General features: G+C 45.3%; 1 protein-coding gene across 1 annotated transcript in view; it reads right to left on the bottom strand.

Annotated features, from left to right (window-relative positions):
- LOC146274884 (cadherin-7-like) overlaps window positions 1-25130 on the bottom strand; it is a 49103-nt gene that overhangs the window by 2367 nt on the left and 21606 nt on the right. The window contains exons 4-10 of the mRNA XM_084702534.1: window positions 19218-19385; window positions 16689-16876; window positions 15347-15600; window positions 13661-13797; window positions 11744-11865; window positions 4441-4558; window positions 2525-2773 (exon numbers count right to left, since the gene is read on the bottom strand). Of these exons, the coding sequence (XP_084558660.1) occupies window positions 2525-2773; window positions 4441-4558; window positions 11744-11865; window positions 13661-13797; window positions 15347-15600; window positions 16689-16876; window positions 19218-19385 (1236 nt within the window). The remainder of the gene's footprint in view (window positions 1-2524; window positions 2774-4440; window positions 4559-11743; window positions 11866-13660; window positions 13798-15346; window positions 15601-16688; window positions 16877-19217; window positions 19386-25130) is intronic.

Below are 25130 nucleotides of genomic sequence, written 5' to 3'. Positions count from 1 at the left end.
GAAGGCAGACAGGGAGACAGACAGGCATACAGGGAGACAGACAGGCATACAGAGACACACATAGGCAAACAGATAAACAAACAAACAGACAGACAGACAAACAGAGGACTACAATTCACCTCCCCAGAGGCAACAAGAATATGCCCTGCAGTTTGAACACTCAAGTCTCTATAAAAGGCTAATGACCGATGCCACCATGACAGCACAAGCGGTCCATGGCAACTGTTTTAATGAGACATTTCTGAGATGAAGCCTTCCCTAACCTGCACTCAGGCTTGGAGAGACATTCTACGTCTTATCAATGAATGATGTGTCAACCAGCTTTGCTCTGTGGAATATGTGGCAGTAACCTTGTGCATTTTCATGCAGAATAAAAGTAAATGACATTTGAATAAAACAAAGATGGAGAATGTGAGGATTGTCTAGTAGTGCACGCAGGTGAAAACTTTGCAGGGAGGACAATCAAATCCATTGTCACGGTGGGGAATGAAACTATGACTAACGACCGCTTTGTGTGAAAGTGTGCGATGATATACTCTCTCGCCTTCACCCACACACTCAGGCACACAGGCACACAACACACAACACACACACACAATTGAACACACAGAAAGGCACTCACTAAGATCTAAACAGACACAGGACCTCTTGCAACAGGTGGTTCAGTAAGCTACAGCAGCTAAGCTAGGTTCCAGATGGAGGTCTACCTGGTGCCTCCTAATAAACACCAAGCCCAGTTCAGGGGCGGCCAGACTTGAGAGGCACTGCTCCGTTTCAAAAGGAAATCCTATGGGGCTATTAGACTACAATGATGAAAGATGACTGGAATCAGGTTGGGCTGGGGGCTGGATTGGCCTGCAGCGTTGGCTGTGATGAGAGACCAGGTCTGAGCAGCTGACAGCACCTGAGGAAGACTGCAACACCTCCACAGGTCTGATTCAAGGCTTTCCTTGCAGGCCAAACAATGCAATCACATGCAATCACAGGCACAATTGCAGGATGGCGGATTGAACCAGGTCTTGACGGACCAGGAAGAGGGAGAGTAGCCTGTGCGTGGGGTGTTAATGCACCAGAGTGTGTGTGTGTGTGGGTGTGTGTATGTGTGTGAAAGTGTGTGTATGTGTAGGTGTGGGAGGGGGACAGAGAGAAGAAGGGGCAAACAGGAATGTAAGAAAAGAGAGAGTATAGAGGAAAAAGAAAGGAGAGGGGAGAGAAAAAAGGACAGAGGAAAAAAGTGGAAGAGGGAGGAGAAGGAAAGGAGGGAACTTCTGCAGGATTGTGAAGAGAATGCAACTGTCTGAGACACTGGAGCCACTGTTGAGGGCAGTTTAAGAGATGAACACGCATACGCTGGAGCAGGTACACACATGCAGGTGTAGGTGTGCGCACACACACACACACACACACCTACACACACACACAGGGTTGGAGGTATATTAAACTAGAGGCCATTAGTTCTTCTAATGTGGCCTGGGGCCATGGAGAGCAGCACAGAGCCTGTGTTCCATTATCCATGCTGAGTTCAGAGCTCCACGGACTCCCTCTCCTCCCTGCTGCTCCTTTGAAATTCTCATTCGTCACCAAAGTATTCTCTTGTTGCAGTGAATGAGGCACATTTTTGAGAGCTGAAACAAAAGTGACCTTCGACCCTCTCAGATAGACTTATTTCGTTAGAATGTGTTTTTCTGCTTAGACTCCATCTCAACTTCCAGTAAAGTGTACCAGTGCATACAACAATGGAGCTGCCTGTGCTGTGTGGTTGAAGGTTGTGGATGTGGGTTTTATTGGCTATGAAACACCCCATTTACGATTGTTCGATGCTGCATCTTACTTTAACTTTGTTAATTAAATCTCATTTAAAAAGTTCAAAGCATTATTACAAATAGCTCACCAAACGATGCGGTTATCACTGTGAGACTGGCACACACAAACACAACACTATCTCTCAAAGGAGCTGCCTGCCTAAATTAAGGTTAAATTAAGTAAAAAAATAAGAGTGAAGTAGACTAAGATAGAGACTTTTATTCCCTGAAACTAAGAAATCTCTAGAGAGTTAATTAACCAATCACCTGTCATCAATCCAACAGATCTACTTCTATCATAGAAGGGTCAGGGTGGGTGCTTCATTAAGAACGCAACTCCCGGGAAAATGTTATAAATTCCCAACGTTTTTTTCTTAATCATTAATATCATGTAAATCATTAGACGTTATGACTAACCTCAATTAAGCTGAACTGCCAAAGTCAATTAAAATTTGGAACAAATTGAATTGACAGGGAATTGACCCCCACCTCGCTATCTGCAGACAACCTAGCCTGATGGCCCTTAGATAGGAGATAAGTACACCACTATAACTGCGAGAACTTCATAGAAAATAAGCAGATTTCAGACAGATAATGTGATGATGTCAATTTATTCACGTGTGTGTGTGTTTATGTGTACCGTGTAAGTGTGTGAGTGTGCATGTATGCGTGTGTGTTCATATGTACAGTATATGTGTAAGTGTGCATGCGTGTGATCTCACCCAGCAGAGTGAGGATGCAGCCCAGGATGGCGAGCAGAGCTCCGGTGCTGAGGCCGGTCGCCGTGTACGCCACCGCTCCACACGATAGGGCCTCGCCGTCCGAGTCACAGTCACACACGCTCACCGATAGGGTGTTGGTGCTGCTGAGGGCGGGGCTACCGCTGTCCATGATCAGCACTGGCAGGCGGTACATGGACTGCTCCCGCCTCCTGAACCCGGCTCGCTTCGTCACGATGGACGCCGTGTTGTCTGCGAGGGAGTGCGAGGAAAACAACGAAGTTAGGAGGAAAACAAGAACCTTCCTAGCATTATTGTATTAGCGCCATGACAGTTTAGGAACATCAATCCCACAAAAATACTGTTTATATTCCCACTAGTAATCCCACTAACTGTTTATAATCCCACTAAAATACTGGTCTGTTTGTTTATGACTGCCTGAAGGGCCAGGTGGGTGGAGTTTTTGGCGGGAGAGGTGGTTTGGGGTTTCCATTGTGCCACACAAGACGCATTAAATTTACTTACATACTAGAAATTATTTTTGTTAGCATTTTCAACCTAGGTGTACTAAGGAGAAAAATGTCAATCATTATGTAACATCTCATCAACAGCTGCTGTACGCGCCACTGCAACAGCACATATTTAGATAGACATAAGAGTCTCACTAATGGGATGGATGAGAACAGCTGTCTGATAGTTTTCATTAACACAAACAGAATGAGATTTGCAGGGTCAGGAAGAGTAATTTCTATAAAGTTTAATGTTGCAGCAGCCAACTCATTTGTAGACTGGTCTTTAATACAATCTCATATATGAAGAGGCCATCAGAGTTCTCCATTGACCATTTATTGAGTACGTTTGGCCATTTGTTCCACAACCACATTCACATTCAAACAACATTGAAATTTTAACTCATGTGAACAGCAATAAAATAACAAGACTACCAACTCAACTGTCACAAAAATTATTACTTTTCTTTGGTAAAAGGGGCTTGATACTCTTGCAGATTAAACACAATTGGGATCATTACAGTAAACGTAAACCCTTGATTAGCTATAACATAATAATAATAATAATAACAATAATAGAGTACATTTCAATAAACAAGTACAGAAATACTCATTCAGCATTGACCCTTGACTGAGGATTTGTAAGAATCTATAGCTTAGTTTGACAGACAAAGTCCTTGTACGGCTTCAAGGGTATTGTTGCTGTGGAAAGCATGTGAAACCCCTGCAACTTCCACTGTCACTACACAGCACCCAGCAGAGCCAGGTGCTAGGTAACCGCTCAATATTGAACTACAATCGTTCTTCTCTCAGTGTGTGTTAGGACTTGGTCAGGGTGTGAGTGATTGGCTTGTTATGGTGAAGGGGTAGGAACTTAATTACCTGCAAGTAAATGACATGCAAGGTTAAAGAGCTAGTAAATGTGATCTTAAAGAGCTACAGTGGAGACTTAGTTGGTATGGTGGTATCAAGTTTGTGCAGAGAAACAGTAGGCACTGGATGTGTGTGTGTGTCTGTAGGCATTGTGAATGTGCTTGTGTTGTTGAATGTAGGCACTGTGAATGTGTGTGTTGTTGAATGTAGGGACTGTGAATTTACATGTAGTCATTTAGCAGACGCTCTTATCCAGAGCGACTTACAGTAAATACAGGGACATTCCCCCCGAGGCAAGTAGGGTGAAGTACCTTGCCCAAGGACACAACGTCATTTGGCACATCCGGGAATCAAACCAGCAACCTTCTGAGTAATAGCCGGATTCCCTAACCCCTCAGCCATCTGACTCCCATGAATGTGTGTGTTGTTGAATGTAGGGACTATGAATATGCTTGTGTGGTTCTTGATTGGCACTGGGAGTGTGTGAGGAGGATGCACATGTGAGTGGAGGATGCACATGTATGACACTAGCGGTACCTTTGTTGTCTCGCAGGGTAAAGTTGGGATTTCCTGCGACCGCTGCAGCGAGGGCAAAGTAGAAACGATGCCCGCTGAGTGGCTCGTCACTGTCCACCGCACTGATGGTCTGGATCACCTGGGGACGCAGAGGACAGGCTGAATCACTCCTGATTGGCTCCCCCTGTTCTTCAAATTGGCTATTACGGCCTCTGATTGGCCGGTTGATTGATTGAATCCAACCCCAATGGCTTGATTATCTTCTGGCCATAAATCTAAAGCCGAGGACATGTTTTCTCTGTTGGTGGCGGTATAAATAAGCTATGTTAGAAAAAACATGGTTGGGTGACTTGGTTCTATTCTGGTATAGGCTAATGCACATACCCATATAAATCGCTCCCAACACCAAGTCAAGGTAATAGCCTGAGTAAAATGGAGCAAATCAACTTGAATTTGATTTATTGAAAAGATTTATTTTATGACATTGGCAATGGTTTTACATCACTTATCACTTGCAGTAAGTGCTTATTTGGCAAGAACCACTGAGGCTCTTAAGGATGACATTTCCTTTTACAAATCTAACGCTTTCTAAAAGACACAGGATGTGTAGGAGTCAAATATGTTTGTCTATTGGTGATGTTACACTCTTTACCAATGGTCTTCAACATAGAATGAACACAAGAGACAGCTCAACATAAATGTTTCTCCATCTGACATTATGCACTTCATCAGCAGACTGCTGGACAATATCAGAGTCATAAATATACAGATTTTGCTGTTGCTGAAAGGCGAGGTTTATTTCCCGATAAGGCTCAGAAACACAGAAATCTATTCATGATGAAGATTTACCATAAAAACTGCACCAGGCAACTCAGCAACTGTACAGAATTCATATTGTTAAATTGACTTGTGATGAGCTGTGCTTTATAGCTTGCTGCAGGCCAAACAGAAGAACGTCTCTGGTAACTTGTTCATGGGAGATTCAATGTGGAGTAAACCCTATTTGTGGATTGTGTTCTCACTCCCTTTTACATGTATAATGTACTGCATGTTTAAATTGTTGCCACACAAATTAAACAGCCTGAAGTAAGTGTTTTTGGACAACTAATACTGTAGTTTTAAGATTTAATAGGTTTGCTTTGAAAGTAAGTCCTAAAAATCGTAAGGAAAAGCTTGGCCATGAGAGACCTTCAACACTCCCATTACATTCATTGATCATACTGCTAAAGAATCTCTTAGCTGCAATGTTATACCTTACAAGTATACTTCTAGACAACAACATCCAGTAGCAAATCCACCATGGTTGAATATCTCAATGCTGGCACATATCTGTGCAAAGAGTTGTTTCTCCAGAACCAATAACCTCTGAACAAACATCCAGGCCACAGCTAGAGTCAAAAACACACTGTTTCATACTGTTCCAGTATGATGCCAGCACATCTCACAGACTTAACAGCTGTCCCTCTGTTCTTCTAATCACACACTCTAAATGTAGAGAATGTCGAACCCCAACCTCTCCCAAGACCATGAAAACCCAGGGAGAGCGTCCAAGAGCTATCTTAAAAGCCCTTCACAGTTAATTATCACATAGTCACAACATTCAGGCCTGCATTTAAAGTAGACGTGATACAGAAGCCTTGTCTTCAATGGCTACACTCTGGCTTCCATGCAGAGTGCATCGCAGTGGTCGACCAGGATTATCACATGCCATCTGTGATTAAATGCTTGTGTCTATAGACTGTCAGGTAGGAGGACTCTGAGTAGGTTGGGGAGACTGTCTGCCAATTAAAACTGGCAAAATCCAGTGAAATTTGATGAATAATTTACACTCTAATACTCAACAAAAACATAAATGAATCAACAAAACAGAAACCGGGCCGGTTTTCTTGGCTCCACATAGTTCTTGTCAGATTCAAATATTTTCCATGGACTGACGGAGCACATGTTATCTACACTAGCTCTAGCATATGTACGCATTCCTCCTGACTAATCCCACATAACTGACATATTTTGGGCTGTTGATCATGTTGTGTGAATCATTAGAGCAGATGGACATGTTCTATGCAGTCCATCATAAAAGATGCTATTTTTCAGATGAACATACTGAACAGACAATTCATTCCCATCTTCCCCTGCCTGAGCAGTGCAATGTGTGTTTAGCATCAGGTGGGTGTGCCTCACCAAGGTTCACCAATTAACAATAGATCACACACACACATACAGTATATGTGTGTACACATGTATCTATTGATACAGACTGCATCTGACCTTATGAACAAATTAGTTCATACAGCTCGAAAATCGTAAATCCAACCTTGTTTCAACCACTCTGTAACATCTTATTCCTTTCATTAGCGGCGCTTCCAGGCAAACCCTTTTCATGGGGCTTTGGTCGCTGAATCCTCTAATGGGCTGAATAGGATACGGAAGGAGAAAGACAGGGCTGTGAACATAAATTCCCATGAAGAGACATTAACGGCACCAGCTGAATGGCGCCTGTCAGCCAGGAGACAGAGCAGCCAGATAAATCAGAGAATTAAAGGGGTTTTGAGTTTACACAAGTCTGGGTGTCAGATGTAATAGATGTTAAAGGGGTGGCCGTGGTTTCATTTGTTACTTTTTTGGAAGAGAAGTGAGTAAACACACGTGGGAAAGCTGAGGGCTGTTTGCACACCCGCGCCCAGAACACACACACACACACACATAACTAACACACACTCTCGCTAGCATAAACTCATGGGAGCACACGTTCACTGGCTAGCATGCACTCACAGAGTACACCCACTCACACACACACACACACACACACACATATAGGTCATACTGCTGCTACCCAACATACTTATAGAAATGACAGATAAATTGGTTCCCATAATGTAGGATGACCTCACAGTTTGCCTGGAGCAACAAAGGCAGATAAGGCAAAGCAGGCCCTTATCTGCTAGTGTTAGGACATGAGCACTCTAAGTGTGGTTGGGGCTCCAGACTTATAGAGTGGGATCTGGCTCTAAACCAACTGCATGGTTCGTTTTCAGCTGCAATAAGTACAGTAATTGTTGTTTCTTTGCGCAGAAGTTCCCCCAGAACTTGAGGAAGGGGTGGTTTCATTGTCTTGGACCCTCTTGGACACGGCACGTAGCACCAGGTTGGTATGTTTAATCTATGTGCCGTTCATGTCTCTCTGTGGGAGGTCATGACCCCGGCGTTAACCACAGACGGATCAGGACAGGATCGGTCAGCACAAAAGTCTTTGACGTGCCTTACCTCACAGCAATCTCTTTTCTCCAAATATAGATGAGGCTGGACACTGAAAGGGTTTGTCTATTGACGGGAGCGCACCACAACAAGATAACGGGCACAGTAATTCAAAGTTAGATTGACAGTGTGAATATAATCGAATCCGAGTGAGCGACGGAGTGTCTGAGTGACAACCGGCTGTTGCCATGGAGACGCGGAGGGGGCGGCAAGTTGCTTGCGGTGATGGGTGTGAGTTTGGAGGAGAGCTGGGGGGAGGGGGGCGTGATGTTGTCAAAGGGGGCAGGGGGCTCAGGATGGGGGTGCTGTGGTTTTCACACCCTTTGCTGTCTGTGTCTCTCATGCCCCCATGGGCAACATCAACACCCACAACAACACCCAGCACATCAGTGGCAGCCAGCACTTACAAATCACCGAGCAGAGCCCACAACCTACCCCCCCCCCCCCGCTGAGGACCCTAATTCTGACAGATGCTGGGTTTGATTGCAATCAATACGTAGCTCTCAACAAATGTCGCCTTTCAATCTCCGTTCATTTCTATTTGTCAGCTCCGTGGATTTCTCTATTGATTATCTAAAATGATGTCAGAGTTGGTCTAGAACCAAGATGAAACCTCAAATACTAATGAAGAACAGCCCTGAGCAGAGGTTCTGGAGCACCTGCACTGCAGCGCTGAATCTCCTGCTGTCACAGGGTGAACATGGATCCTACACCCAGGTGCTGCCTTTATATAGAACACCACTCTCTCTCACACACACACACACACACACACACACTCACGCATCTGCTCACCCCCCCCCCCCTCACACCCACACTCCAAAAGTACACACACACACACACACAAGTTTACACAATCACCACCCACTGAACCCCCCCCCCCCCCCCATTGCCTGTGGTATGATTGTTGATTTCATTTCCCACCTCAAAAAAACACCTAGAATGAACTGATAATTACAAAGAAGGGTTGGGGGCAACGTGGAACACACATCTCTTGACATCAGTCTTATTTTTGACAAACCAATATGTACCTGTATTCCAACCACCTATTTGGAACAATAATCTTAAATGTAACATTAAATACTAACAAACTAATCTCAACTAAATGCTGACCAAGAGTCCTTGCTGGACCCACTGGGGGCGGGTTAGGTGGTAGCAGAAGGGGAGGAGGGTAGCATGAAGGGCAGGGTGGCAGATTGGGGCCATCATAGTGCCAGGGAAAATCCACTCATGTATGTAATGGCTACACTGATGGGGATGATTGTATCTACACGACCCCACCTCCCCCCTCCCTCGGCCCCTGTGCCTGTGCCCTCCCCCGATCTCCCTTTTGCCCCCTCCCCCCACTGTTTTAATATCAATTAATATTATGGCAGGAGACAGACGCAGCGCTGATCCGTAACAAGTGGAGTCTCAGGAGAGGGCTAGCGCCACGAGACGGCCCTAATTAAGCCAGAAAGATGGCAGGTTATTCCAACCTCCGTGCTCCCTGTTAATCTGCCCGTACAGCGCCGCAGCGCCGGCCCACACCCTCCGCCTTGGGCCCCCCCCCAACCCCACCCTCCGCCTTGACCCCCCCCCACCTGAAATATCTGCCTTTCTTATTTAATCCGAGCCGTAGCGAGCTAGCTGTGCCAACGAGCCAGGCCATGGAAAGTAAGTGGGCGGTCCTGGATTGGAGCTGAGCTGGCCGAGGTGAGGATGTTTCGCGTGTGGAGCCGTCTGTGGGAAGGGTTGGAGCTTGCGGCCCATCCCCAAAGTGAACGCGGAGAGAGAAAGACACATTAATGAGGATGTCTTGGTCTAGCAGGGGAGATAGGACAACGGACAGTCTCACCCAGTCCACCCATTTTACCACATTGATGTATAGTTGTTATTCAAATGCTTTTTTTGCACTCAAAATGTCAACGCTTTTTTTTCTCTGTTTCTTGAATGTGTGTCTGAGTGTTTATTAGGTGTACATTTACATAACGCCACAGGCAAAACAAGGCAGGGTCTTAAGCAGACCGTCATGTGTGTGGTAGACAGTGTTGCACAGGGGTTCAGAGTATGATGTGAAGTGGAAGGACAGATGTCTGCCATTCTTGTCCTTCATGCCTCGTTCAGACACAACGACAGTCATGTCGTATCTTGGAACTTCCGAAATATCCAAGACGGCGGTTATGAAACAAACTGATTCCATCACCATGGTGGTATTATGAAAGAGTACACTTGAACAGTGGAAAACAAAGTTTCACCCTTTTGATTTTAAGCTTGGCATGTGACTTCACCATACTACCGAGAGTTGGGTCCAACAACCCAGGAAGCTCAGACCTTCAGCCACCCTTCTTACACAGCATCTCTCCCAGGGACGCGTGTGTGGGACCATCGTCAGCTCCCTTCAGAGGAAATTCTATCGCTAGGGTTTACAACTTCACCCTCTTGACCCCAGTGAAGGAGATGATAGTGTGTAAAAGCAAACCAATTTCACCGTGTAACAAGTGACAAGGACATATGTATATGATATACTGGCTGGGTTAAAAGAGCAGCTGAAAGCTCTCTATTAAAAGCAGAAGATAAAAGGGTAGTAGGACAGTGATGCAAGACTCCTATAAAAGGTACAGAATACTAGAAACACAACCGGGGTAACGAGATGGAAACAAAAAAATATAACAAATCCTCACGTGGAGTGTTGCAGAATATTGTACACATATACACATACACACATGACACACAAACACACTACACACACAACACACACAGTCCCCAAGAGATGTGGCTGAGGAAATTCAACAAGCTGTGGGCAATCCATTGTAAAGGTCTACAGAGTTGGAGTCCACAGTTTACGGCTTTGAATGCTGGCTAAACTAGATGTTTTTTTTTTTTTCTGGGAGCTTGGAGGCAGAAGTTTAAACACCACGAGCAGAGCACCACCCCCCTGCAGTGAAAATGACAGAGCTGAAGGCAAATCAGGTCAAGATGAGTCCCCGTGCAGTCCAGAGGGGTGTACACCCTCCACTCTGCCTCTTCACCTGCGGCTCAGAAGAAACATGGCCGCCTGGAAAAAACCCCTCATTTCGCAGATGACATCATGTCGCCTTTCAGGTGCAGCCTTCCGTGAACAAGATGACTAACAACAAAGTGGGGCAGTTGGCAAATAACATACTTAAAAGGGGCCCTGACTTCCAATTTCCAATACAAATGCATCATCCTAATCAATTTTGGTTATTCCTATGCTGCGTCTCATTGTGTTTTCCAGATGCCAGGAGCAGACAAATAGGCAGAGAGGACGCACGAGTCATGTAGCGATGATGAGACCAAGGGCTAAACACAGGGGGGAGAGGGAGGGGGCACCTCTCACGGGAGCCCCGACACGCCTCTCTTTAGAGAACCTGAATTCTGAGTGCCTTCTTCCCTCTCCTCCTCGTTCGCCTCGTACGCTGTTATGATGCATTTTCCACCCCAGTGCCCAGCACACAGATCCGCTAATTACACACACTCCGCGAATAGGGAATCAGACCAGGGCAGACACTCAATGCCACCCTGCCATGAAATATCATGTTGGTGTGTGATAGCATTGTGGAGTCGAGCCACAGGGAAATTCAAACACAGACATTAATTCATCTGGCAGAGATGAGGGGGAACCATCTCCAACGAAGTGTACGAACACAGATGATACCTGCAATTTGATCTGCGCTACGTGGCTCAAACAAATGACTCTGTCTCCCTGACATGACCTCCAGCGCAGGAGAGAAATCACAAGCTATTTAAGACCACATCAGGTGGCCTGAAACACTGGCATCATACTCGGATAAAGGCGAGCGACAAACTTTCAGAGATTTTTGCAGAGTAGTGCAGAGCTCCTTGGAGGTGGGGGGGAAAACGCTCAGGATAATAAATCTTGCTCATTGTGGAGGATGAACACGAAGAGTGCAGCAGTAATGTTTGTGAATGCAGTATAAATCCACCACCCCATTACCCCCCCCCCCCCCACCACCATACTGGATAATAGGAAACAGCCTCTTACCAGCCTCCCATCCCCCAGCCCCTTGTCCCCCCACCACCATATTGGATAAGACAGACAGCCTCTTACCTGCCCAGGAATGGCATTCTCACAGAGAATGGTCTGATATTCTATGGCGAACACAGGGGCGTTGTCATTTATGTCCAGTACAGTAATGACAGCAACACCTTTTCCAATTTGGGTTGGATCCTCTGAAAAAGAGATGGAAAGAGAGAGAAGAGGAGGAGAGGTAGATGGAGAGAGCCAGAGAGAGACATGCTCAAATCAGTGCATTTCAGCCAATTTCCCAATACAAAAACGTCCCCTGACTTAACTTCTTGCTTGTGCTCATCCACTCTCCGGGATATTGATCTTCCTCATGCCTTTTTAATTAATCACAAAGGTCGAGCGAAACGAGGCAAATTAAGCCAAAACTGCTGCTCTGATGGAATATGCAATGTTCTCTGCTATCAGCTGGCGGGCCTGGGAGCGAGGAGCCAAAGTGATCAGGCAGCTTATTAGAACCGTCGCCTGGTTGATGCGGCATAGAAGCTGCCCGTGTAGAACAAGCCATCCAGCACCCTGGGGGCTGGGCACCCTGGCTCACACACACTGATGGCCAAAATGGCTGCAGCTTCATCTGGGAGGACAGGATGATGATTTGGCCTGGCGTCCCTGCCTTGCCTGACGAGGACTGACACGTCGCTGACATTCGGGGGTGGCTGATTTGACGATAATAAAAAGCCCGCGTGACGCCCCCGGGCCATAGGCTTGTTGTGGTTGGCGTGGGGGCTCGAGGAAGAAGGGGTGAAATCTGAGCGACCACAGCGCAAGTGCACAACATCCCTCTGCCAGCAGCAATGTCTATCTTTGTCCTTTTCTCTCTCTCCTTCTCTCCCTCTTCGTCTCTCTCTCTCCCTTCATGCCCTCTTTAGGAACATTAACAGCCAATTTTCTATAAATATATGACTTTCGGAGCAGAGGAAAACGGCTGTGTACTTTCTGGACCTTTAAGTTGCTCGCTGAGATAGAAGTGTCACTGTGTGTATCAGAGGCCACACCTCGTCTGTGAATGACAGCTACATTCCACATAGTCATTACGGAAGATCTCCATGCATCAGAGCGTGCCATTCTCTGAAGAGTCTTTTAAAGTTGTATCCTACTTGAAATGCAAGAACAAAATAGAGCAGGGGACTATTTGTGACGATGACAGATCTATGTGCTGAGTTTACCTCATGGTACAAACAAGACTTAATTTAAACCAATAGACAGGCATTGAGGGGGAATCGCTGATCTTGTGACATTAGGCCCTTTCTAAGGCACACTGAGGTGCCTCGAGACAAGGGCCTGGGGGTTTATGGTCCGGGTAGCGACATGTGTGCTTGCATGGCTGTGAAATGACACGGTGGGGGAGAGACACAGAGAGGAGCAGTCTTCGTCCTTGAAGCGGAGAAGGGTCGAGTCAAAGGCGAAATGTGGTGACACCTCGCCACGTCACATTAGCATAGTTCACCAATGGGTGAGCTGGCCCGGCCTTAGTCAGCACCTCCCAACCTAGCACACACTACGGCTCAGGGAGACCCGGAGGTTAGGGCGACCTCCCCTCTCCCTCCCCTCTCCCTCCCCCTCCGCTTCCAAATTAACATTCCCCAGCAGCCCCCGCATGACCCCCATGCCTGGGCGCACGCCTGCCTGTATTAATGTAAGCACAGAGGTGGGGGGAGTGTGACGGGGGAGGGGGGATGACAGAGGGACAGAGGGATGGGAGGATGGGAGACTGAGTTGTCTGTATGGCAGGATGAGAAGACTGGAATCATCCAGACCAGATGACACAGAGGAGTCACAACTTGACAACTGTGACTAGGGCCACCTGACACGAGGCATGGCTGTGTATGTCTGGATGGGTCTGCTGCTAACACTGTGCCACCGCGCTGTACATCGAAAAGAGCGATCGTTTGCTCTCCAGTTCATGTATTGAAAGGGGACGACAGAATCTTCTGGACTTACGGCTTTCCATTGCAAAGATGGTGATGTTGTGGACTGAGTTGATTTCTCTGTCCAGGAGTTTGGCAGTGCTAATGACCCCGCTGAGCGCGTCCACATTGAAGAACCGCTCCAGGTCTGTGTTCCTGTCTATTGAGTACCTGGAGAACGATGGAGAGACACCACGTCAGCATCAAAACTAGGTTCTACCGTAGAATCATGAAGGGGTTCCACAGAATACATAACCCTCCAAAAAACTCATGTCAATGTATTTGGAATCACAAGCGGAACCGCCTAATCGAACAAAGGTTCTATAAAAAAAAGGGAAACTAATAAGGGGTTTTATAAAGAACCCAAATGGGTTCAACTGAAAGTAAGCCAGTGTTATCAGAGAACTTTAAGAACTTGTTCTTTTTTATAAGGGTGTATGAAATATTTGGCTTGAGCACAAAACTATTGATTTAACAATCCCAGCATCACCTTCTGAACATTCTTTAGATCAATGACCCTTTTTATCTTTTAAAACATGAGCCAAATATACAATTTGGAGAACATTTGGATCCAGTTCATCAGCACCATTAGTGGATTGTATTAACATGCACCATCATGGTTTGTTCTCTATCATTTCTGATTCCTGCTAGTTTCTCAGGCTATTATCTCATCATCATCAAGTCCAGGTGCAACCTAATATTCAGTGTCATTATTTCATTTCAGATTAGCAGAATGTGTGTGGGTTGGGTTGACAGGGAAAAAAAATCCCTTTGTAAAAATTTAAACTTTTAATTGTGATGGAAACTGATCTACATCCACTTTTATAAGTTCCTGAATACAAAACAAACACCATTTAGGCACTGTGCGGCTCCCATTTCTGTGGAGAAAATGACATCTTCAATTAGCCTATATCCAAGGGGTATTATTCGATGTAATTTGACTCAGGGTTGCATATTAGTTCCACAATAATGTTAATTTCAACAGAAGTAGTGGCTTGAACTGCAGAAGCTGATAGCAGTCACGACAGAAAAAAGAAGCAATTTTCAACCACAATGGTGGTGTAATTTGATTTTCTGATTAAGATTACGAATAATCCGTACGGTCCAGGCGTGAATACAGCCCCACTATTCTTTCAATTAATGCATAATGGCCAGGAGTGTTGTGAAAGACACCCCACATATTGCTTCTTGGAGGGCTTGTTTTGTGGTTGAAATGCCAAAGCACAAGTTGTGAGTATTGACCCTCAGGAGGCTCTGTTCCTGTTGAAGATGGCATTTTACTTTTGCTCATGTTGCAGAGCTCAGAATACACACACCATCTGTCCTGGGTTCATGGCAGTCACAGAGGGATCTAGGGATCTTGGCTGTCTGTCTCTGTGTTTTGTAGATAACTCTAACTCCCATGGCACTGTTAAACGAACAAATCCACTTATGGATGAAAAGAAAAGCCTGAATATAAGCAAATGAGCGTTGTCAGAAGTACTTCTGTAAGTGGTGGTGTCTTTTGGTCAAGAACACATAGTAGAAAAGTATATGTTGAAACACAGCGGGCTAGTATACAGGTAGAATGTTTTGCTAAGCTGCTGAAGGAAAGTCAACTGCCGCTAGATTGCTTCACAAAACATTAAGTCAGCCACTTCAGATCAAAATAACAGTTACAACGGAGAGATGGTGCCTGTAATGGTGAGTTACTCCACAAGTCCTGAAGTACAGGGATTACCTGATGGCACTGTTGGAGTTGTCGGGGTCATGAGCAGACACCTTCCCGATGGATGTTCCCACTCTGGCATCCTCAGATACCACCATCTTACTGAGTGGTGAGGAGAAGAGTGGTGGCTCATTCACGTCTTCGACGATCACCTTGACAGTGGCGGTGTCGCTAAATGGACCCGCACTCAAGAAGTTGGTGTTGATGTGCCGGTTGGTGGCCTCGACACGGAGGGAGAAGCTATTCTTTGTCTCAAAGTCTAATGGCTGCAAACGGCATTGAGATGGGGGAAGGGGAGAAAAAAGTAATGTGTCAACAACAGTTGGCTTTTTTTCCTCAACACATGTAGTGTTAAGACAATAGAAGATTCTTCAACAAATCTAACCTTTTCTGATCCTTTGTCTCTACATTGTATTAAAGATTATTAAGGGGCCCATAAAAACTCATGACTGCCCCTGGAGGAATATTTATACCTGATCACATGAAAGCGTAAGGGAGGACATGATTGGCTCCTAAGCGATCCATTCACTAACTTTCCATTATGCTACCCACTGATTGGACAGTTCAGAGTGCAGCTTAATGGCACTATTTGCAGTAGAATGGAAGGACAAAGTCATAAAAACATGTCTATGTGTTTACCATTCTTGTGGCCTTGCGATGCACTCAAACTTGAAAACAGTAAGAAAAATATATATGAACAAATAAAAATGATGTTGACTGTAGAATCCAAAGCTTCTAGGCAACCTTGACTTGCACATGATCAGAACCCACCAAACACATCTTTCATCCAGACATTTTTATATTGACTTACTGTGGTGGTGTGAAGGCAAACTATTGATTGCAAGAAAAGGCACACATTATTGTCAAAGGCCTTTTTTGAGAAAGTGTTGACATAATGCGCTCTTATTTGTTTGGATTATTGGACTCTTGATATGTTGTGGCCAATGCAGAAGGACTTTGATGAGACATGCATTGTCTGAGACTAGCCTCTCTTTTGTAAAGTCAGGGAGTAACCAGCAGTTCAGTGCACACAATAGATGCTATGTTTAATCCCTGACAATAGGGGCAGATAGCTAACAATAGTCTCTCAGTTGAGGAGAACAAAATGTCAAAACACTGAGAAGACCGGTCCAACCCTTTGAAAAACAAGAAGCAACAACCAAAAAAAACCTTGATTACCAGCACCAGTAGAAATGATTGACTGGACACCACAAATTTCACACAGAATCAACACAACTCCTGAAGTGTGTTGGCTCCTCTCTCAGTCCAGGGTGTGGCCCCTGTCGCTCGCCCACAGGTGCCTGAAGAACTAGAGAGTAGGTGTGACAGATGTGGAAGGAGAAGGTGTTTGTACCCTGAGGAGAAGGATGACTCCTTCCTGGGTGTCCTCGTCCGTGGTGATGTTGAACAAGCCTGGGCCGTCGCCATCCGTTATCTTGTAGTCCATCTCAGCATTGGTGCCAATGTCTGCATCCACCGCCTTGATCTTTGCCACCACGGACGCCACGCGGAGGGACTCCTGTACTGTGTACTGGTAGCTCTCTGAAGGAGAGGAGAGATTCAAGTTACAGATTGTGGTTTTTCCTTTGTCTTCATACACCTCAGCCATGTTCAGCATCTCTCAGAATTCAGTGTTACATTGCCATACACACTGGGGGACAGACGTAGGTGACTGAGCTGGATCTCTTCCAAAAGAACTAAACAAAAAAGGGATTAATAATAAAAGTATATACAGTAAATTACAAAAAAAATTGTGAGGCATTCCATAATTCAATGACAACTGTAATTCAGCATCTTTATAACAACCTTTTGAATCAGCTTTTAGCACAATTTAGTTTTAGTGACAATGGTATGCATTCACATCCAAATGAACACTATCAGAGCCCCTGAAAATTCTTGGAGTAATATGAATATCTATGGAAAACATTTTAAACCAAGAACAATACAAATCAATGATTCCAGAGTAATAATGTTTCATTGGATGAAATGTCCACTGTAAGATTCTATTAAACGCAACAAAAAAAATTACAAAATGTTTCCAAAGCTTTTGTCTGCACCTTCTGATGTTAAAGCCCTCTCATAAGAATAAAGGAATCATATTCATAATCATAATCTTCCCAATCATCATGGTGAAGCTCATTACTAGAATGTTCCGTGTTCCCCACCCCAGTAGATCCCTCCCTCGCCGTCTAAATGCTAATGAGCCTGACACTGTTTGCGTCTGTGTAATCTCTGTAATGGCTTTTTAATTCACCGTGGAATAGCAGTTCCTTAAAAGACCCCCCCCCCCCCCCCGAACCCACCCCAACCATCCCCCAAAAATTGCTTTCCAGCCTCTATTTTCAACCTGTGCGCTTGTCTTCTTCCCTCCCAATTCAGTCCTTTCCCCCTTCGGCCCCACCCCCCACCCCGCCCCCCCACCCCGGCCCCCCAATGCCCTCACCCTTGTCTTTCCTTCTATATCCTTTCATCCGAGAGATAGAGAGAGAAAAAGAGGGAGAGAAAGTGATATCGCCACTACAGTCTATCAGTTGAGATGCACTGTAATGCTCTATCGATTCTGACCTATAACCTCGTAAGGACGGTAGAGGGGGGTGTGAGAGAGGCATCGGGGGCTGCGCTCCTCTAAAGCCTCTTTCTTCCCAGCGTGATGGTGCTGGGTTAAAGCATCATTGACGACTTGTTGTGCGAAATGTTGAACCTGCCTCACCCCCCGGGGTCCTGCAAATTGACTTGACTTCAATGCAGTCCAGTGGTGAGTGCTGCAGGCAGGCAGACAGGCAAGGAAGGAGAGAGGGATGGAGAGAGAGAGAGAGAGAGAGAGAGAGAGAGAGAGAGAGAGAGAGAGAGAGAGAGAGAGAGAGAGAGAGAGAGAGAGGAGAGAGAGAAAGGGAGAGAGAAAGGGAGGGAGGGAGGCAGAAAGGCAGGTTGGGAAGGAGGGAGGATGCTGGGAGACAGGGGGGAAAGAAGATAGGCAAGAAGCCAGATAGAAAGAGGCAAGGAGAGAGGTAGGGAGAGAGGCAGGGAGAGAGGCAGGGAGAGAGGCAGGGAGAGAGGCAGCAGCAGGTCGGTTGTTCAGTGAGGGCTATCAGTAGTAAAGCGATTATCATGGGAAGCACCTCGCTCCTTTGAATCCCCAAGCCAGCCCTGGAACCCATTAGCAGTCCGTGAAATAGGCTGATGACAAAAAAAGTAGCCTGATTGATCCTAGCTTATCCACCTGCACTGCTGCCACCCCTCTCTGACCATGAGAGCAAGGGGAAGATACTGTGGGGAGGGGGTGGGAGTGGTTGGGCAATGAGGGAGTTGGTTTGGTGGGTGGGTGGGTGGGGGCAAAGGTGCAAACACCCCTGGGTGACTACATTTGAAGTCTACCCTGCGAAAAACTGCTGAAAACACTCCAGCAAATAGATAAGTTGGAAAAAGGTTGAAGGGTTGAAGGGGATATTACACATAGGGCACACTTCAAAGGATGAACTGTGTTTGAGGGGTGATTTAGTCTTGCTCTAACGGTACATGTGCTCCTCATACCATGTACTGCATGTATGCTGTCTACTTCTTGTCAAAGCTTCTTGACAACCTCTTGTCAAGGTCAGTTAGAGTGAACAGTCAGATGAGGTCCACAGGAATCTGAGAAACCTTAGTGACAGATAGACATATAGACAGGCAGACAGACAGATGAACAGACAGATAGACGAACAGACTTGCATGCACACACAGACACACACATAGACAAAAGAGATAATGGGGGGAGAGAGAGATAGAGAGAGAGAGAGAGAGAGAGAGAGAGAGAGAGAGAGAGAGAGAGAGAGAGAGAGATGGGAAGAGAGACGGAAAGAGAGACAGCAAAAGGGCTAATGAGGAGGAGAGAGGGTGATCTTACTGTGTGAAAAGCGTGGTGGGTTGTCATTGACATCCGTGAGCGTGACGGTGACAGAGGTGGTGCCCGACAGACCACCCATCTGCCCCACCATGTCCTTGGCCTGGATGACTAGAACATACTGGTCCCGTGTCTCACGGTCCATGTTGGGCAGAGCTGTCCTGATTATGCCTGGAGAGAGTGAGAGAGAGAGAGAGAGAGAGAGAGAGAGAGAGAGAGAGAGAGAGAGAGAGAGAGAGAGAGAGAGAGAGAGAGAGAGAGAGAGAGAGAGAGGAGACAGGGAGAGAGTGATAGAGAGAAATACATTGTGTTAAGTTAGAGAGAAGTAAACACACACATTTACATGCACACACACACACTTCTTTGATTGCTTTTGAAATAATATCCCAACTAATGAAAAGGAAATCAAAATGTTATCTCCCCAATTCAAAAGATGGCAATCAAAATAATCCCACTAAATTACTACAAAGCATTTATGCAATAAATTGTCCTTATCCCTCTTGTGGAATTGCTGTTGCTTTCAGAGTTAATGGCTTACAACACATTTCTGTTTCATTCATTAAAAGCACTTATTGGGGAGTCCTGCAGAACATGAAGGATTACCCATTAAATAACTCACAATACAAATCAGAGTTCCTGTCGAAATGAATCAGTTTTCTTTTGCTCTATTTAACTTTTATCCTTTTTCAGAATCTTAGGAAAAATTGAATTGGACCCCAGTAAGGATCTCTGTGATTGAAGTTGTATATAGAGCTGTTTTGATCTTTCGGGTTTCCAGAATTACTATGTCTGTGATTATTTTCAATGGAAAAAGTCCAGAAAGAACCATAAAACCACTATCATAATTGACCATCTGGCTGATAAATAGGAATGTGACTAAAGTCATTATAAAAATGTGCAAATAATTTTTTTACAGTAAAGACTGCACAACAATTTAGTATTTTTGGGTGTCTGACTCAACACAGCAAAATACGAGGAAAACCAGATATTTGGGACCACCATACATGATCCACATGCTACTACAATACCTAGCTGGTGATTGACTCCAGTAGTCCATGTCTGGTGCTTTACAGAGTTGTGGTTATTTACAGAGGTGTGATTATAAGTCAAGGATGCCAAGGGATTTCTGTAACTCCTCCAACCGTGACAAAATTAAATGTCTTTTTTTAACCAGCCTTACACCCCCACCCGCCACCTTTGGTCTTCTTCTGACAACCGTCTGGTGGTCCCACCTCTCAAGAGCGCCCGCTCCCAATCCCAGCACTTTCCCTGTCTGGCCTTGCAATGGTGGAATTATATTATTGTTGCTTGCTTTCCTACAGGTACACTCTTGCACTTTTGAGGTTCATGCTGTTTAATTAGCAATTTGTTTAAATACATGCTCTTATGTTTCTTCCCATTGGCACTTATTTGCTTTTCACAATGTATGTTTCATATTTTGGCTACCCGCAATGTTTTTGATCAGTGACATATGCACTTTTGTAAAGCTCTCTCTTGGAAGTCACATTGGATAAAAGCGTTTGCTAAATGAATAAATGTAACTGGGTAAGATATAGTACATTTGGGTTGAATTACGTAACAAAGGTTCTCTTCTAAGACCATGTTTTAAAGGAGATGAGTAGAGGAGTGTTGTATTGTCCACAGCAGCAGGCTCATAGCCACTTCTGATGTTGGGACTTCGGTAGGTATGCTATGATTCCTTTCCAAAATATAATGGAATTTGGAGGGAAAAAAATCAGAAAGGCATATTTATTCAGAGCTCTGATGTTCGTATCCTAAAATGGACTGACTCATTTGCAGTTCAAAAGGCAAAATGCTGAAAAGGCAACACTTTCACAAGGTTTTGTAATTGAAACAAACTGGATACCCGGAAAGAAGGACAAATAAATCTCTTAAATGAGGTCTAAATGCTTGAAGAGGAACAAGGAGCCGAAGTACCTGGTTATCTTGACAAGAAACCTGTGTTGTGCTAGCAAAATAAACCATCCTATTAAGTGTTTCATTTTCTCTCTCTGTCTGTCTTTATCAATACCATTAAAGCCCTCGAGCTGAAAAGTGTTATTGGCCAGCCTAACTAAATCGTTCAATTAGAGAAATTAGAGCGAGCTGTCCGCCTCTTTTTATCCAAGGCCTTTGTCACATGCCAGCTACTGGATAACAACTGTCAATAAAGCAGTGTTGTCGCTGTCCTCAAAAACATGTCATTTCCATATGGCTGAAGCTAATAAACAGCAGGGGGGCTGAGATGCAGCAGGGTGAAGGCTCAGCTGCCTGCGTACTCCTCTGCTTGCTCTTTCAGGACAAGGAGTCACAACATGTCAGGCCAGGAGTCGGGTTATTTTTAAAGCCAGCACCCTTCATGTGATTTATCAAAGCATCTGTCTACAGAAGGTCTGTGTGGATGTGCAGATCCAGCCCTCTGCTGTAGCAGGCGTCCTCTCCTCCCTTCATCCATCCATCCTTCCTTCCATCCATCCATTCATCCCTTGTTTTTTGGGAGGGGGATGTTTCCTCCACAGAGCAACCTCGCAGCCAATTAAAGAGCATCAACAGTGTCGGCTGTTGTGACACCTGTGAACCCTGTTTACTGACATGCATGAGAGAGCATGCTTCAAGTCTTCACTCCAACTGAGGTCCCTCAATCCCGGTAAGGTACAAAACGAACACAGCTTTTCTCTCCTTTCAACTTCACACAGCATCACCATAGGGACAAAAACAAGAGAGTGAAAGAGAGGTTGAAAGAGCAGTCTTTTAAAAATTCGGAGTAAAGGCTGCCAGAGAAAAGTTGCCTAATGGTTGATATTTAAACAACAACAACTCCAGCAACTAAACAGGCTCAAACTTGAGATCAAGCCAGCAGAAGAGTTGTTGGGGGGGTGCAGCCGGCAGTGAGAGAGAGACAAATGAATGATCCCACTAACCAAAGATGGGCTTCACATACAATTGATATACTTATTTAATATCAGCTCTGCGTTTGGAGCCTGGGAGATATTGTCTTGTTTAATGATGCCATGAATCCTGATTCCGGCGCCGAAAAAAAAAAAGAAAAGAAGGAAAGAAAGAAAGAAAAAAAAATAACGGCAATGTGTTTTCTCCCCGCCTGGCCAGAAGCACACATATTTCTCACAGAGAGACATGGCTAATCCGTGCGGCTATGTTCTCAGGGCTGTTGTTTGTCTGCTGGGTGCCTGGCCCCCCTCTGCTCTCTATCTCTGTACCCCGTGCCTCGCTGGTGTCATTCCTGGGGAGAGGCGATGATTAAAATCCTTCTGTTGCCAGCACGGCACGGCCCCGCGCTGCAACGCAACTCCCGGTGCCTCCGGTGCGAGGGAGGCAGACGCGCCGTAGCCGCGCATTTATCTAGCTGTCTTCCCGATGCTGGCGGCAGAAGAGTGGGCCACGCTCCCTGCTAAAGCCTACATCCCTGACATTTGTCTTTGGAAGAGGAAATAAAAGTGTGTGTGTTGGGATATGGGAGCGGGGTTGGGGGATGGGGGGAGCTTTGGAGAAAGCCCCTGGCTGTTGTGTCCAGGCAGCCGTATGAGAGGTAGTAGAGAGGGGAGATGGACACTTAAACAAGAGCAGTGTGTTTTCCTGAACCTCCAGGTGGCCCACTTACATAGAACAAGATCCTGTGGTACCGTGGAAACGGACCATATGGAAAGAAATAACTGGCACCTGGTAGTTTGTATTCAATGCCAAAATGGCCTGTCTTTCAAATACAGCCAATTTTTGGAACATCTTACATAATTGTAACCCGCAGAGCTAACTTGGGAAGTTTCAGACTTGGCTGTGCTGCGCTTGCCGCAAAGGAGTTCCCTCTCTCCAGGGCTGGCTACTGTTGCATAAATGTATAAAAAAGGTACAAAGTGGAGTAGTGAAGTGTGCCATCTCAACTGACCTAAGTGATTCATGTGATAATGAAAGGCGCTAATACAGCCATCCTCCAATTCGAAAGTACATCAAACAACCCAGTGATGTGACAAATCTCTATTTATCTCTCTGTCTGTACACGGTATCTCAGTCTGATTGGGGCCTCAGACACATAGCGGAGCAGTGTACCAGTCTGGATGGTGTTAGGTCATGTTCCTATCTGCTGCAGTGTCTCTCAGTCACTGGAGCGTGCAGACGCAGGATCCAGTCCAGGGACGAGGCGCTCAGCTCAGAGTGGCGTTCAAGCAAAAAAAAACATTCTGATCTGAACAGATTAGACGACACCCCACCGTAAAGCTCTGTAAAGGCCATGCCAATATCTTAATCAGAATGGGATTACAGGTGTCCACACCGTCCCTTCGGTATCTCGGCATGCTACACAATGAGCTGACGGAGCACCTGGAAAATAGACCCGATTTGGCCTTTTCATTTATTTGAGCGTGTTTTTTTTTCTTTAATTAAATGATCTCCTTTCTAGTGACCGGCGGCAGACAGACGAGATGTGGCTGGATCCAGAAAGGCAGCCGTCTCAGGAGTGCCGTGTACGTCACACGGAGACACACGCAGACTCTGTCTTAAATAGCCCCTCAAAACATCATTAATCCTCACTCGGGCGTCTGGCTTTTTTGCTCCCGCTCATCATTTGGGACGTGCAGGTTCTGTGGAAAGGTAGGCATTTCTATCCAGGCTGATATGCTTCACTGGGCATATCTGCCTCAAAATTGTGTTTGTGTGTGTGTGTGTGTGTGTGTGTGCCTCTGAGTGGGTGTCATGACACACACACCATTTCATTCTTCAGTGTCTTTCATCCATTATCAAGCAGCGACCAGTGCATACATTGTAATTTCACTTTTCGCCACTAATGTGTGCTTCTGTTCCACGAGTTTCCACATTGCAAAATGGAGGCATACAAGGTTACTAAGGGCAACCTATGTATGTTGTTCACAACATTATTCATTACGTTTACCGCCTGGAAGTTATTGGAGCTATTCAGGATTAAGCATCCATCCCAAGGGCACCTTGCGGATTCAATTTGGGATTAAGAAACCCAGTAAAGAGACTTGCTGGACCAATGTGAGACAGGGTGCAACCCACACACCCACACACCCACACACCCAAACTCCAGGTGTCACGTCCAGCTCCCTGTCCACTACTTCTAAACACTTAACTGACAGTGCAGTATGGTAGTGCAGAGCTTATAGGGTGTGCCTCAGAGAAGGTACTTAGTCAAATTCTCTCCTCGATATTCCAATGTGGAATTTTGATATTCCAACGTGGATTATCGAGGAACATGGGAAGATAAGCGTAGCACAAAGTACATTGATTATATCCTCTTTCCATGTAAAAGGACACATTCATTATCCAATGGTTTGACTGTTAGAATTCTCATTCTTCTCATTGCAACTTTCAATTGATTGGCTTCAGTTTCTAACACAATAACTTTTTAAACAACATAAGACAAACATAAGAAGGGTATGCTTACTGCTGTGAACCTAAAACCTTGCATTACTAATAACAGGCACAGGTTGAGCACTTAAGATTTAATCATTTACTGAATGCTACTCAGCTAATAAAATGAAAAGTATGTGAAGAGCATGGCAAGTCCCTTGAAGCATTCATCGCTTAGCTTAGCCACTCTGTAAGAGTAATGGGTCTTTGTGAGGAAGACATGCTGGTGAAACATCTTTAACCTGAACATACACCTTCACTCCAGCTGGTATTAACGTCAAGGGGTTTCACTTGAGCGTCATTGCTGAGCTAAATTGATATCTGTAACTTAGTTAAAGATCATTGAAAAGAAGCATTAAAGTGTTCAAATCAGTATTATGAGTGGCCTCACAGCAGGCCGAATAACGAAACAGTCTCGAGCTAGCATATTCTGCTATCAACTAATGTGTTTGCAAGTCAAAGAATCAGCAGAATGGGAAGGCCACCTACAATAGCATATGGAACTATGTAATTATAATAGTGGCTCATGAGCTA

Source organism: Hypomesus nipponensis, chromosome 8 (assembly GCF_054491055.1).
Source record: "Hypomesus nipponensis isolate SF chromosome 8, ASM5449105v1, whole genome shotgun sequence".
Classification (NCBI taxonomy): Eukaryota; Metazoa; Chordata; class Actinopteri; order Osmeriformes; family Osmeridae; genus Hypomesus; species Hypomesus nipponensis.
Note: the sequence above shows the minus strand (reverse complement) of the source record. Positions and strands in the feature narration are given on the sequence as shown.